At 25.1% G+C, this 17,099-nt stretch overlaps 1 protein-coding gene and 1 long non-coding RNA gene across 2 annotated transcripts; one reads left to right on the top strand and one right to left on the bottom strand.

The window, feature by feature from the left end:
• Positions 1-2,813: 2,813 nt before the first annotated feature.
• On the top strand, positions 2,814-16,111 carry LOC132932093 (uncharacterized). The gene is made up of 2 exons (XR_009662811.1): positions 2,814-2,931; positions 15,566-16,111. It is a non-coding gene; the product is annotated as an uncharacterized LOC132932093 (long non-coding RNA).
• LOC132932092 (homeobox protein Hox-C9-like) lies at positions 7,460-15,785 on the bottom strand. The gene is made up of 3 exons (XM_060998309.1): positions 15,596-15,785; positions 8,289-8,440; positions 7,460-7,745 (listed from the first exon to the last, which is right to left on the bottom strand). Exons 1-3 carry the CDS (start codon positions 15,783-15,785, stop codon positions 7,677-7,679), a joined length of 411 nt encoding a protein of 136 aa, XP_060854292.1. The 3' UTR covers positions 7,460-7,676.
• Positions 16,112-17,099: the final 988 nt, after the last annotated feature.

The raw sequence follows: 17,099 nt of genomic DNA, 5'->3' as shown, positions 1-17,099 counted from the left end.
GTTTCATTAGTTGCACGGCACACACACACACACGACGTCGTCAAGTCTAGGATTTTCGGACGTGTCGAGGACGCAGCCCTAGCCGCCTAGGTCGTTCTTTTTTCTAGTTTATGTTTGCTGTACTCATTATAATAATATAATCATACGACTGGCCTAATTAATTATAAATCAGAATATCGCAACGTATGAAATAATATATTATACCACTATATATGAATCTCGATTCTCAATACCAAACACATATTTTGTTTTGAAACATTATTAATTTCATGTAAAACGAACGATGGTTGTTGGCATGGTGGGTCATATTATATATGAGCAATATTATGTATGTGAGAAGGGAGAGGGTATAATTGAGTAGTTTTTTATGTATTATTTGATCGCACGTTGCGTGTTTCCGGCTAATTTTCCCCTTATTTCTATATTCTTCTATGCAAGTATTTTTACTACGAATAATAAATTATTATAAATTACGATGAACTATTCTATAAAACTCATCAATTATATTATTAAATTTAACTTAAATACGATAATTAATAGTGGTTCAGATATTTATTATATCATCTATAAATATTATTCGGTACTAAGTACACTTTGATTTTTTTTTTTTGAAGCGTAAACTGTATGCATTATACGTGGCATCACTTATTACTCATTAATATAATGTATTTAATAATCTACTTTTTGACTTGAATATTTTAGAACAGAATATTTTGACCTAGGTTCGCTTATAAATAATATGTTTATGTGTATGTGGAAACTTTCTACATTATATTAGTAGAAATTGTTCTTAAATGTTGTTGGTTTATTAGATTAAAAATATTTTAATTTTTGTAAGATAACAAGTAATTTCACATAATAGTTGTTAATACTTAAAAAAAATGTATTTAAGAGTTGTTTGAATATATATTAACAAATAAATATTTAAATAAAAATACGTACAAGCTCACAAGAAAAATATTTAAATATTAGTATTCAACGTGTAACTGTGTAAGTATGTATAATATATATTCAAATATCTACAAACTAATAGATATCCTATCAGTTACTTAGTTTTAGATAGTTTTTTTTTTTAGTCTGTTTCTAAACTTAACTGTAGTAAAATTATTAAAATGTATGTTTATTGAGAGAGCAATATTGTAGAGAAACGTTCATTAAAGTATTAATTTATTTGTTTTATTCATTCAAGTAGGTACCGTGTTAACAATGATTCGGGATTTGCATTTTTACAATTTCTATTATGTACTACTTCTATTTTTCAAACTCAGCATCTTTTATATGAGCCGCCATTTTTCCTGTTCTCAAATACACCACTTATTTGATAATTCAACTATTTAAATCGTCGTGGTTTCTTTTTTATACTCTATTACAACTACGTAGGGTTGTATATACAACCCATAATTTAAATAAGTATTTAATTATATCGAAAGATTATGAAATATTTTAGAAACTTTATCAAACATATTTTAAATGTAAGCAAAATTTATATTATTAAATATTCTTAGACTTAACAAATAATATATTGAGTAATAAACATTTATACTTAGTTCTAATAAATTAATATTAATAATATATATAATATTTTTTTAAATCGTCAATTTAATAGAAAGTTAATATTATCAAATAATAAATTGTAATAAATTTGAATTTATTGGCAAGATTACTATGATTAGTTTTTAGACTTTTTTAAAAATAAAATTTAATATTTAAATGTGTGAGTTAAGGTACATCAAGGTTTTAAATTTTAATCCAAATTTAATTTATCGTATTCTATTTAAAAGTACGAATAAAAACAAAGCATACAAATATTGTTATAGAACACTATTTTTTTGTATAAACTAAACTTGAAACATGAAATAAATATTTAAGTGTACTTATTCAACTTGAGATAAATCGTTTTTTGTATGCAATTATGCTTTCAAATTCAATACAATAATACAACACTGAAGGCACAAAGGTGTTCAAGATGACTGCTCTAACTCATCTATTTTTTTTATCTGCTAATCTCCTTTATACTTTATTACATATATTTTTATATATATACATATATATGCTAGTGAAGTTAAAAAAAAACACTTTTCAGTTAATAAAATCATGTAATTTTTTTTCCAAAAAATTTCTAAAAATAATACGAAAAATACGTTTTTAAAAACTATTTGAGAATTAAAAAAAATATTGCTGAAATTAATTATTTTTCTTTTGTTTATTATCGAAAATAATTTTTAGCTAGTAATATATTATACATAGTTCATATTATTAATGTTTACTATATAAAATACCGACCCTATTTATCCGGCAAGACGTCAATAAAAGTACCTACCTAATTGAGAACTATTGTTAATAGTAGTCAATATTTTATTTCAGTTTGGCTAAAAGAAGTAAAATTGATATTTATTTCATTTTAAATTAAGTGATATTGTAGTTTCTCCAATCTGTAAACATATCTTTATTTTCTCATACCTCTGCCAAATATTCAATTCTACATAGAAACATAGTTGAACAAATTGGTGTGTAAATAAAAAATATTAAATTAACTCCTTAAAAGTGTTACGTATTATATGAATTTATAAATCGTTAATAATATATTTATTAGAACATTTTCATATTTATGTTTAATTATTAGCTATTGCATACTATGTAGAATGAAGAAATTTAATACCTATCGACAGTTTTAATTGACATTTACTATAGTAAACAAATGATTTTGATTTAATCACTATACAATTTAGTTAGAATAATCAAAATATTAAAAACATTAGCAAAATATAAATTTATAATAGTAAATACAACTTAGCATTATTTTTTTTTTCAGTACACGATTAATACGTCCACATTTTTTTGGACGTGAAATGAAAAAAAAAAGAGGAAGTGAATAACACACGACCATAATTTACAATGATTTTGAGCCCAGCGACAAGTTTGAGTTCACAGGTATAGTAATCAAGTTTGCGCATCAGACCGTATATTATATCCGGACTGGGAGACGTCACCAATTTACGGGATTTATAGGGCCAATTTATTTGGATCACTTATGAAAAACCGAGTTCCATTTACACGGTTTCATATTGCTGTGGCAAAGAAAAAAAACCGACGAAGTTTTTCTTCAAACGTTACCTGGTAAAATGTTTAATATTTCTAAAAACTCGGACCATTTCACTATGTAGATACATTATATTATTATACACAACAACGTACAATTTACCCTAAAAATATTCATAATTATATGCGTAGTTTACCGTTAATTATTGCATGTCCGATTTGTATTTCATTAAAAATGCGATGCGATTTTAGCCTAACATTTGTATGACGTGTAAGTGTATACACTTATATTACAGATGACAATTTCTTGAAATTTGTTTTAAATTATATGGTTATCATACGATTTACACGGCAGTTAAAAGTAAGGGAATGATACAGTCATGTAGGAAATGCGGAAAATCCAATCGCGGTTACATAATAATAATAATAATCATGTGGTGGTGGTGGTTACAGCTTTAAGTCGGTTTCGCCCGCAATACCTCGGTGTGGTTTAAAATGATAACATATATTACGGTGTACAAATAATGTACTTCGTCGGAATTTCATCTGACTGTGTCGTGGTGTGAATTACAATACGAACACGTAATAATATGGTAAATAATACTTTTCTGTTTGTAATAATCACGAGAATCTACGGAGAATAATAATTATACTAAATCTCCCCGGTTTGTTCGGTTTGTCGTCACGAAAGATATCATATAATGTTATTAATATTCGACTCGCAATTTTTCACGGTTTGTTATAAGAATTCACTCGGTATAACAATAATTTACTTCAATCAAATGATTATAATAATATGTTAAATAAATAATATTATAATATTATGACGCCGTCGTTAAACCACTCGGATCTAGTGATATTCGAGACCGATGTCTAGACTCTGGCCGGATAAAATGCCGCGGTGATGGTTTTGTACGGGCCCGGATAATTGATGCGTTTACGGATGGAGTAATATCACGATTGCGATTAAGCCCAGTCGTCGATCGTTGCGGTGCCGGGTAAACAAATTGTGCAGACCATGTTTTGTAGATAATAAAAGACAGTTGGCTTCGCTCGAGTGTCCGTCGTTATTCGCCACGGCGTAAGGGTAGGTGCTGTTAAAAACCATTATAACTTGGTGTATAACAATTACTACACGTTTCGCTCGTTACTTATTTCATTTTGTTTTATTATTTCGTTAAATTTAATTTACAAATAAAATAAAATATCGGTAATAAAATATTTAATTGGCCCGGTATTTGCATAAAAGCTTGTATGAACAAAGTATTTTAATTTCTTGGTTCAAATAAACGTACGATTTAGTTATAATATAAGTAATAATATTGACATACAAACATACATTATAAATGAAATATTTATACATAATGTTGTATTGTACATAAATAGGTTACGGCATAAGTATGGACTTTATGGAGTTAGCCTAATGTGTATACTGTATGTCTGTATATTAAATTATGGTATCACAGAAAAGTTTGAATAGGTTCGTTGTATACTTTAAAATTAATAAAAATATTTTAAAAATTGCAATGTATAATGTGTATACTAAATAATGACATTGGTAATGGCGACCTTCGATAAACTTGAAAAAATGTTGTTATGTTATTACATCGTGTGAATCTTGATCTTGATTGTAGGTGTTAATAAAATTACATTTAAAAGTAAAAATTGACTGCATAGTTGTAATAATATTTAAAATAAAATTGGAATATAATATTATAATATAATAGCTAACAATAAGCGGCAAATCAGTGTACAATAATGATACATTTATACCACGAGCTACGGTTAGGTTAGGTTTTCATTTTCATAAAAATAAATATAAAATTTTATTATTCAATATTTAGGCTTAACAATAATTTCTAAATTGTAATCTTCAAAGTAAAGATCGTAGCCATTTGTTATAATTGTACTTATGAATTATTCATGAAATATTCCAATTTTACTTTTCTAACAACCATTACACTGAACACTTCACCAAAGTAAGTTATAATATTACTTGCTTATCAAATTTAAAAATGAAAATATTATTCAAGAACTTATATTTGTTAATTTTTTCACCTTTCTTGTCAGATTGAACATATTATAAAATATTTATATTTTAAAAACATAATAAGTAAAATATTATTGCGATTAAAATTACACTCTTTTTAAATATCTTACAATTTTAGACTTAATTTTTCTATTGAAAATTTGAAACTGTAGCATTAGATGTATTCATTAACATTCTGATAAAACTCTAACTTTGGTCTGTTGTAAGATGGCTCAAACCTTAAATACAGAGAAGTATAAAATTAAATTTCGAGGAATCTAAACCGTGGTAATTAATTTCGTTTTCAAAGGATTTTGTTCGTTTATTTCTACAATTACTAGAAACAAATGTCTGTACATCATTGATTCTTCTTTTTACATGCGGTATGACATCAAGGTTGCTAAAATGTCTATAGTGTATAAGTTATTAGGTATATAATTGGACTTGCCATGTTTTTGTTCAGATGTTTATGTTCAATCTATTTAATACAATTTTAGTGTAATATTTTGTGATGTTTATGAAAGTATTTAATAAGTAAATAAAAAATACGTAGATCATAATATATTATTAATTATCATTTTATCTACCTAAATCTAAAAATAAAATCTTAGATATTCGGTTTTTGATTCGATTAATAAATGTATAGATACACTTTGGTAACTTTATGACAATAATTTTTCCAATTTAAAATTTATTGTTAAACCATGAAATCACGAAACTATAAAAATACAAGTTTACAAATGTTTAAAATATTTACTTCCTTTGGGACATTATACATCATCTGGGTACTTTATTATACACACTCATAATGCATATTTTATACTTAGTAGAAATCATAAATTGCCGGTATATCCCGAATATAGAAATGTGTTCTTCAAAACCTACGCTTCGTAAACACAAGATATAGTAACATTTTCTTCCGTTTCTTTTCCGGCATAATATTACTTATACATTATTTCAAAACATTTGGCGTTAAAAATAGTTACAACACGCTTCAAATGATCATATAATATATGACCACACAGACATGGATTCACGCAATCGTGCCTATACAATAAGTCATGTTACTGAATCTTAAATCATTGAGATTTATCTTATTAAATAATAATATAGTATTAGGTATTGTGATTAGGTACAATGATTTTATTTTTAATAAACAATTATTGTATCCAAATCAGATTTTATGAATAAAAAAAAATTCTTTTGTAGTTCAGTAGGTCCAGAATTGACTTTTGACATATTATTTTCAGACGAGATGTCTTATTCTAAAATGGAAATAATTTAATAGTGTTATTTCAATTTCAATTTAACGTTAACTTACAATATTTATTAGTCATAAAGACGGCTCTCTTGAATATTGAATGTACAGTTTACAGTACAAGCTGTTTTTATATTATTATACTTGTTTCGAAAGTTTAAAAACATCCTTAAGTATAATTACGGTTTTTGGTTAGTATATGTTGGGTAGTTTATCTGTAAATTATGCAATAATGATGCCACGGGTGGGCAATAAGCTTTAACTCGTATTATGCACCTTAGTTCTTTAACTATGTAAGGGTATAAAGACTTAGTTGCACGTACTATAAATAACCGATTGAACATAATATGTGTACTTAGTCTATTTCTACCTCATCAGTTATTATTAATTTGTGTTCAACGCTATCAACGTAAAACCTGCTATGTGGCTCTAAAATGTGTGATTTTAAAAGTTCATCGGGTAAAAATTAATTAAGCTGTAGTGATAAATAATAATATAATATTTTTGATTAAAACAAGCTTATATGTGATAAAATATTACGGAGAGGGTGTTGAATAATATGCTTAACTTTACTATATTATAGTACTATGCTTTGTATAAACGCAATAACTGATAAGATAATAAAAAAAAAAAAACTGTTTTTGAGTACCTACTGATTGTATGTGAACCACACTGAAATTTTTTTAATTATGAAAATCAGAATCGTAATAGACGAGTTTATTTTTTCGTTTCGTTAGTGAAATTTAACTATTTAAGCGTGTTTAGTTTGAAAGATATTTTAATTTGAATTATAAACTTCGATCACACATATTCAAATAGATACGGATACGAAATAAAATAAAATGTTTTTCAAAGTTGTATTACCTGCATTGTTAACTTAAAGATTAATTCTAATTTTAGATTTATTAAATTTACAATATTATATAATACAGATCAATCAATGATATTTTTAAGACAACAATGTATGAAAAAATATATTGATACAAAGATAATTTAAATCTAAAAATAGATGCGAAATATTGGGATACAATTTATCACATGTCATGGAATTTATTTACAACAAAAACAGAATCAGGTTAAAAAGTCTAAAACATGTTGTTTGAAGGTAGATCAAAAAAAAAAATTGTTGGTGATTGTTGCGTACAAATAAAAAGGTTTTTATTTTTTAATACTCTTAATCCCGGTGGTAGGTGGAATAATCCATTTTATACAATTAAATTCCATTAAGGTTTAAACCGTGAAAAAAAAAACGAATGTCCATATTATAAAACAATGCCACGAATGTTGTACAAACGTAATATAACGATCTCTCTTGACGATTGAAATGCTAATAATACAATCGTTATCCTGTTATCCGTAAATGGATTCGTCGTTCAGCCTTTTTTTCTTCATTCGTCTATTTTGGAACCACACTTTCACCTAAGACATGATAAATGTAAATAACATGTTTATATATTAGGTACTTATAAATTACATTGGACAGAATAATCGATAAATGGTATTATTTTGTGTCAGTAAATTCGATGTTTCTATGTTAAAAAAAAAATATAATATAATATTTGTTCAATTTTTATTTTTTATTTTTATCAAAACTAATTTTAAAATATTCTACAGTTTTAATTACAAACATGTTTTCTTAATTTCTTAATAGATTATTAAATTAACAGCATATTATTTACATGAAATTTAAATTTACTCTAGTAATTTTTATCAACTAATATTGCTCATAGACACACTCAGAGCAGAAAACATATTAATCTAAATTAATTAAAACCCTAAAAACATCAATTCAACCTAATAAGTATTATACGCTCAAAGTTGAATTAAAATTAATGTACAAATTTACAATATAATGTATTACATAATATATGTATTACAAATGATAAGATAATTAACGATTCATAAAAAAATCCTAACTAAACATATGTGACAGAAGAATATTCTATAAAATATTATAATTACTTGTCGTTCTGTGAGACCAAGTATTAGAGCCACTTCGTACCGCCTTAATCGAGTCAAGTATTTACACTTCTCAAACTCTCCCTCGAGCCACCCCAATTGGTATTTCGTGAAGGCTGTTCTAGATTTTCGACATTTTATGTTATGATCATTTTCTAAAAAAAAAAAAAACAATAATAATAATAGTAACCATTAAAATTATATGTGTAGTAAGTATTTATAATAAAATGTTGTAAATTTATCATCGTCAAAAATATTTCAGAATGAGTGGACGAACAATATTACTGAGTTAAGTAACAGTTGTTCTGTTTATTGAGTTATACATCGGCAATAATGTGAGCTTATAACCAACAGTAATACATTATATAGGTATTATAAATATTATCAATAGGTGTACACTGTATATGATTTAATTTTTCTTCATCACTATTATAACATTATATATACGTATTATATTGTTTATGTTGATTTAAAACTAGGACTTATAAAATACAAATATAACGAAAAAATATGTAATATTAATAGACAATAGTTGTTAAAAAAAATGATTATATATTTTGTTGGATACTTTTATATTTTTTTTTTATAAAATATAATGAAATATATATAGTCAAAATGTGTATATAATTTTAATGTTTCATGAAATAAATTTATATTTAGAAATACCTAGGATATTTTACAATTAATGCTATGAAAAACGAAACAAATACAAGAAGCTTTCGTATCTTTATAAACTATAACACATAATATTATGAAACTTAAACTGTTACTTAAACTTATTAACTGTTAATACATTAATGTTTATTATATATTATTCAATAATAATAACGTTCCGACTTTTATTCATCAATTCTAGAGTACTCGTAATGTAATATTTATTAGATGATTTTTATATTACATATATTAAATTTCATAACAGTTTATACCGCTTACTTAACAAGATTTTTCGTGTAATCATGTTATTTAGAATAAGCTATGTATAATTTTCGTGTCAGTAATACTCATTGCTGTTACCGGTGTAATTAGGTGCTATTAAAAAAAAAAAAAATTCGATGACAGCATTTTATCCATAAATTAATATCATATGATGTCATGCTTTAAATATTGAACTAACCTAAAATTAATAATAATTTGAATAGACAGTTATCAAAATATATTCTCTATATTTGTGTATTAATACGTTTCGTTCGTTAAGTTCTAAGATATTTAGGTTATACAGAAGGTAGAGAGTTAATAGAGGTAAATAAAATATGTTACATATTATAGACATTTGTGAATATATATTTTGATCTTTGAAGATGTTCATAAAATAGAACTATAGAAAATTCGAGTAATCGAATTAACAAAAAAGATTTTATTGTATAGATTTTACAGTCAATCAAATAGTTGGTCATCAAATCATTTTAGATAATATATATACTTATTCATATATAATAGGGTATTATAATAACATACCTCTGAATACTGTACGTATGATTCTTTGAGTGGCCACCCACAATAAACTCCACCGGAACAATCACAAAAATTATGTAAATAATAGGGATCCTATAAAAATATGTTAGGACGATTCATATGAAAATTCCCTTAGAAAGAATATTTGTAGTTTGTAATAAAGACTAAATTGAAACTCTAAATCAATACTTATTTACAAGACTATGTACTATTGAAGTTCTAAGTTGTAATCATTTTATTTTTAAAATAATATGGAATAAATAACTAAAAAAAATACCTTATTTGAAAATATATTGATACTGTATCTTATGATATTTGATACGGGTCATAAATTATCATAATAGTTAAATGTTAAGGTCTTTGCTGTAATCAATAAGCGAAAATCTATATGAACCAAAGGCATAGTTATAACTGTAAGCTATTATAGTGGGCGTTTAAGTTAAATGCTCTTAATATAGATGAAATACTGAAATACATTGCCAACTTACAATATTATTATTTACTCATGGTTAGTTTTCAATTAATTCACAATAATTACAACTTTGCATTGCTAATAGAAAATCTTAAAAAAATACATTTGGTTATTTGCCTGCGTGCAATTTTAATCTGTTATTATAGACATAATATTATATAGGTATGTGACATTATAATATATATCTCCGGTAATCTAACACCATTGTTATTTATAGTAAAAAAAAAAATTATTCCATAGATTTTAAATAAATAATTGGTTAAATTGTACATAATACCAACGAGAGTAATTATTTTATTATAATAAAACGCTATTTTACAGTAGTAACATGAATAGTGATTTTATTGTTTACTGATCACCAGTATTCAAATTATATGTATTATTTGTTGATAATGAATTGCAATCAGTATAAAATATAAATACACATAGTGGCATTTTTGTTTGTTACCATATCACTAATATATTTCTTACAGCATTTAAAGTCTTTTAAAATCTTGTAGATATGTTTAATAATATTATCGTTAATATTAATTATTATTATTATTTTTAATTAGTTTGATTAAAAAAGTATCGTAACTTTTATGTGATTGAGCCATTGAGGTTTTTCATTTTCTGGAATCCCAAAGGAAAACATTTTCTTTGTTATGGTGTTTTCCAGCGTTCACTACTATGTATAAGTACACAGTTTTCCAATTATAGTCATAACGCATGAGTATAACAAAGGTAAACACTTGCAATTAATATAAGTAATTTTACAAAAAAACTTTTATTAGTCCTACTTGTTCGCTAAATTTGATAATTCATTTGAAAAGTGCAGCAAGTTTTTGTTCGGTTTATTTTTCACGCGAAAATTGATTTCATAAAATTGTTGTTGAAATTATTTAGTTCATACATAAGGTTCGAAAGAAAATTGTTTAACTTTAATTATAAAAATATGAGTTTATTAATAGTTTGCTTTAACGTACTCAACCACATTTACGACTACAATCATTTTTAATAACATACATTTTTGGTGTTGATTATAAAAACCGTTCGTAAAACTATATAAATCTAAATAAACAAAACAAAATATACTATATTTAAATATAATATCGTGGTTTTTTACTTTCGCTAAATATTTCTTCTGATCTCCCCTGATTCCACTATAAAGGATGGAGATGCATTAGTATGCAGGCCAATAATTAATTATACTCCGATCTTCGTAAAAGTAAAAGTAAAAAAAAAAGTATGCAAAAGGTTGAATAATTAATAACGAACAAATGGTTTATACCATAGCCGTGTATCTTCATTATTTTTCCACTGAATCTCGAAGAGTATATAACTCATTGTGGTATTCGTAAGCAGATGTTTCAAATACTTTCAATTATATAAATTATACAAAGCATAGCATTTATTTAGACATGTCGTTTTTTTATTTTATAAAAACGTTACGAATTTATAATGTTATATTCTTAACAATATTTCCACATATTTTTTTTTTAAATTTATCGAAATTTCGACTCACTCGGATATCTTTTTATTTTCCTTATCTCAAAGGATTTTTCAAATATTGTAACATTAATTAATATTATTTTATTCAATTTTCAGCTGTGGAAAGTCCCAGAATATTTTGAATAATTTACCATATAATTCGGGTAGATTTATTAATATTTTTAAATATATAAAAATAAAAATAAAAAATAAAAATATTTTAGTAAGTGCGTATAGGTTAAGTCGTTGGGCACTCATTTTGATTCACTCATAATAGCATTGATCATGTTGTCGTGTTCTATCTTTGGAATCAATTAATTCTAAAAATTATTGTAGTTAAAATCTTGATTACACGATTTAACCATATCTGTTATAATTAATATAATATTTTTACGGGTTTTTTTTTTATATTATAAGAAAAAGAAACAAACTTTATAAGGTTTCAAGATTCTTCAAAATATTTATTTTTAATTTTAAAGTAACACACAAAAAAAATTGAACAATAAAATAGACAAAATAAATTAATTGATAGTTTTTATTTCGTTTTTATATTTGCATACTATATAATTGGATATCAATCAATCATAGTAACTATAATATAGAAATAGAAATAGGAGTATTAGGAATATTATTTTTAGAATTGTAAATGGTACCTACTCTATACAACTTTTAAATTTAAATATTTAGCAATCAAAGTTTAAGAACATAGTTAATAAATAGATTCCTATATTGAAGTGTTTAAATCGTTTAAAATATGACTATTGTACATTAAAAATGTCTAACTCATGCGGAAGAAACTTTTAGTTTCTAGTTAGACAAACTTTATTTTTGTACACGAAAACAAATTTTCCTGACATATGTCAAAAAAGTATACCGTTTGAAAATCATCCTATGAACACACTCTATTTAAATATATTAGTCGTTTTTAGATTTATTCAGTTATACAAGATTTAGCTTTGAAAACATTTATGCATTTATCATTCTAAAGTTGTTATGAAATATACTATACTTATGTGGTTCTAGTTTAATACGAAGTATAAAAATAAGTATTTATTTTATCGTGATAGTATTGAAATCAGTTAAATAAAATATGAATATTGTTAAAATGTTTATCTCTAAATATATTTTGTGAATAAATTATCCTATGCACTTTGCGAGTGATATTTTCATGATGTACAATCCTAATTTTTTTCATGATATTTTTTTCATCAATCCATTAGGTGTTAATGGTTAAGCTAATAGATACAGAAAAGGTAAATTAACGATTTAATCATAAAAAAATACATTATAAGGCTATTTTGTTAATCTCTGCGTCAATAAACCCTACAATACATATTATAGTATAGCATAGTATAATAATAATAATAATAATTGTTGATACTAATCCTTTGTACTCGGTAATTGATTTACAGTAAATTAAAATAAATTAGTGCCCAATGTATAACTTAAATTTTGCGATATAAAATATTATTTAGTGATATATCGTAATATTTTGTATATTATAGTAAATTATTATAAAGGTTAAAAAAAAATCTAAATATTTAAACAATGAACATGATGTATAAATATTTAATTTTTATTGTCAGTAGCTCAAGTATAAAATACACACGATAAAATATATTTTGTATATTTATAGAGTTATTGAATATTTTATGTATAATATAATAATATAAAAAAATCATATTTAATAATAATGATAATTTTAAAAAATATTTAAAAGTTAAAAAACTATTTTTCATCAGGAAAAAGTTATATAAAATGTTAAAATTAATATTTGGTCAAAATGTCAAGACTGTAGTTTTTTTTATTTATTTAATGCGTTGCAATAAAACTACACGATCAAGTGGTTTTATTAGCTCAATAAAATTCGTAATACAAATATGTTTTTTGTAATCGTAAAATTTAGCCTCTAGAGCTCAACCAAATCCTCTAACATATAAACCGTATCCAAACCTTTAAATTCAAATGTCTCCGTCAAATCATTACATTTCCATATTATGCACCTAACCACACTCTCCATAATGATCCCTCTATTCCTCTCATCTAAATGTAGTAAACACTCTTTATAAAATATTTTGTTCCCTTTTTCAAAGCCATTGAAGTCCACTCCTAACTGACCTATTATCTCACAACATTCCTAGAATACCTGGAAGATACTTTAAAAGTAAATGGTGTCGTGACCTAATAGCTGAATTAGCCGATATATTCTTCACTGAAGTGCTTTCAATGGATGTCTTCTTCACTCACTTACGAATAACCCAACACTTATCGTATATAACTTGCACTTATTATAAATATTAATTGTATAGATTGTATAACTAAAAAATTAACTTAAAAACTTAGAATATAAATTGAAATACAAACGAAATGGCATAACACGTTTCAGAAAGCCTAAGTAATATTATTCTAGAAATTCTCAACGTGGATTAACTTTGTCGCAATGCTTCACTACGCAGTACATGACAAAAAACCTAACTTAATCAGTGTTTTAGGTTAGGTTCTATAATAATATATAATATTTAGCTATGTTTTATTAGCTATACAATATTTTGCAATTGCATATGGACACAAATATAATACTTGTTGAATAGTGTTGTCATTAAATTATAGACTATAGTAAAGTACCTACTTAAAAAATAATTTAAAAAAATGAAATAATAATAGTTAATTTAAATTCAATATACATTTAAAATGCAATTAATCAAAATTAAAGACGCAATTTTTTATTTACATAACATAATTTAAATTATAATCAAATATGTATAATTTAAAAATAAATAAATTTATTATGTAAGCTAATGAAAATGTATAAATCATTCTAATAATTTGAGTAATATACTTTAACGGAATAATACTACTTTTTAGTTATATATTGTACATTTATGTCAATTATTAAACAGGGATACCTATATAGTTATATTATGTACCATTATGTTAAAATTATAATATTTATATTGTATGGCTTTTATAAGTTCTGTGCCTAGCAATAATTAATATAATTGATTAATTAAAATGTATTATATATGTTTACGTAAAGGGTTTCCAACTGGACTTGATATGATTTTAATCATTGGTATTAAAATACCTTGAACAACCAATGAAGAAGAATATTGTAACTTTCCATGTATATTCTAAACCTTATTTTTATTTTCATTTTACATTAATTATTTTAATATGACAATAGAACTTGAACATATAATTTAATTACCTTAATCTCCAAAATGATAATTTTAAATAATTTTAGATATATTTTTCAATAATGTTACGTATAAAAATTATTGCATACTCATCTATTATCAGAATATTATTAAAATTCGAATATTTTTCACGCATGTAATATTATTTTAATATCGTATTGCTTTTTATTATAGATGTACCATATTTACTCGGGTCAAAGCAGTGTTTATAATGAAAATGTATTTAGGTAATTAAAGACGATTTTTAAATTCCTAAATAACGTTAAGAATAATAAATATATACAGCATTTTTCTTCAGCACCGTATGATTATCCTATTTTTGTTTTAATAATGTAAACATTTAGCTTACAATCTGGAACTTACTGTGCGTCACATCTTTATATTACGCAATTTTAGACCAAAATAGTGTAAGCTAATAAGTAATGAGTTATTACTTATGCAAATAATAAAAGAAAAGTATTATTTTTTTATCGCATATTAGTTTACAAATTATAATTGTAAAACGTCATAGATGTATCATTCTTATAATTTATTTTTCTATTCGCATTCTAATGGTTATTATAATACTGCATTGGCGATGCCTCCCATGGTAGTAATTTCAGAGATAATCCAGCATAATTAATGTTAATTTAATTAAAAATATATTTGAAACATTATTTATCACTTTTTTATTTTTTTCATGAATTTAGATCGATTACAATAATGATAATATTTCGTACCTTTACTGTCTATGACTACTGGAAGTCCGCCATTGGCAACCGGTCCGACCGGATCCTGCAGGACAACCGGTTCCGTAACCTGTTCCCAGCAGCGTCCTCCAGGAAAATCCTGACGGAAATCCCTTTCGTCGTCGCCATCGTCGTCGAAGTAGTAGTCGTAACAATAGTAATAGTTGTCGTTGTCGTCCATGTCACAACGTTTGGTCCAGCTATCGAACTGTACTTGTATCCGGGAGCACCAGCGGTATTTAAGCAGTGAGTTCGGAAACGGAGCGTCGCCGCCATCGGTCTCGCGCTGTTTGTCCGCGGCACCGACTCAAAGGGACCGATTCACGGTCTTCGGAACCGCTCCCACGAGTATAGGCCTCGCACGTGTCCACCGTTTATCGTGAAAACAATATTACGATATTTAAATATAAGTACAGGATGATTTTTTTAAACTGTAAACACTATTTATTTCGAAAAACTTTAACGTTCTAAAATATATTTTTTCACATAATCTGAATCCATTACAAATCTATTTTTTTTTATTGAAAACATTCGTTTTAGGTTTAATACTCTAAAATAAAATACAAAGTAAAATATGAAATTTAAAAAAATAGGTGACTAGAAAAACCGGAAAAAAAATTAAATTCTTTACAATAATTTTATTTTATTACCTAATGAATTTAAATTATATACATTATTTTATTTTCCAAAACTAACGTCATAAGGCAATACATTTTTTTTTAAATGTTAAAATAATTACATTGCTATACCTAAATATGTATGTTTGACTATGTGTTTATATGATCTTATATAAAATTTCAATTTCATTACGATAAATGTCATGACAGTATTACAAATGTGAATTTTCGTATCGAAATACCGAATAATGACATGCACAGCGTTATGCCATCATAATTTATTGTCTATAAACTATTATATATTATGGGTGTTTTAGCGCTGGCCAAAACGTACTGGTCTCACGCATTCCACCATCCCTTTTAATAATAGTCGTCATAACGACAATTCGTTTTACATTTCTCTATAGATAAAAATTTGAATATTATTTTCATAATTATGTATGATAATATATTATAATTGAATGAAATAGTAAACATCGTGGAAACAATTCATGATTATTCACTAAATATATAGGCTAAATTTAACACGTTTGCTAAATATTCCAATCACAGTTGACAGCATATTGCAATTAATAGCCCGAATACGTCTACATCTATATAGCTAGTATTACTATTATAATTACACACTTATTTGTTTTAACCAAAGTGAAATATACAGGTAATAATAAATAACATAATAAATGTTCATTCATATAAATGGAGTAAAATGCAACATTATATTAATTGTTTGGTAGAATTGTGTTAGTATGGAAATTGAATAATCTATTACTTACTTAAATCGTATGTATTATGGTTTAATTATTTTTTGTTGGAAATCAGTATTTAGACTAAAAATAGTTTTTTTTATTGTTTAAAACCAACACGTTAATTCATTTAGT

The sequence above is a fragment of the Rhopalosiphum padi genome, chromosome 1 (genome assembly GCF_020882245.1).
Source record: "Rhopalosiphum padi isolate XX-2018 chromosome 1, ASM2088224v1, whole genome shotgun sequence".
NCBI classification, from domain to species: Eukaryota; Metazoa; Arthropoda; class Insecta; order Hemiptera; family Aphididae; genus Rhopalosiphum; species Rhopalosiphum padi.
The sequence above is the reverse complement of the archived record's forward strand: the minus strand, read 5'-3'. Positions and strand labels throughout refer to the sequence as shown.

Coding starts and splice junctions, on each gene's coding strand:
- LOC132932092 (XM_060998309.1), bottom strand. CDS start 15,785: ATGGACGACAACGACAACTATTACTATTGTTACGACTACTACTTCGAC. Junction 8,441..15,595: donor AGTAGTCATAGACAGTAAAG/GTACGAAATATT, acceptor TTTTTTTTTTAG/AAAATGATCATAACATAAAA. Junction 7,746..8,288: donor TTGGTCTCACAGAACGACAA/GTAATTATAATA, acceptor ATCATGTCTTAG/GTGAAAGTGTGGTTCCAAAA.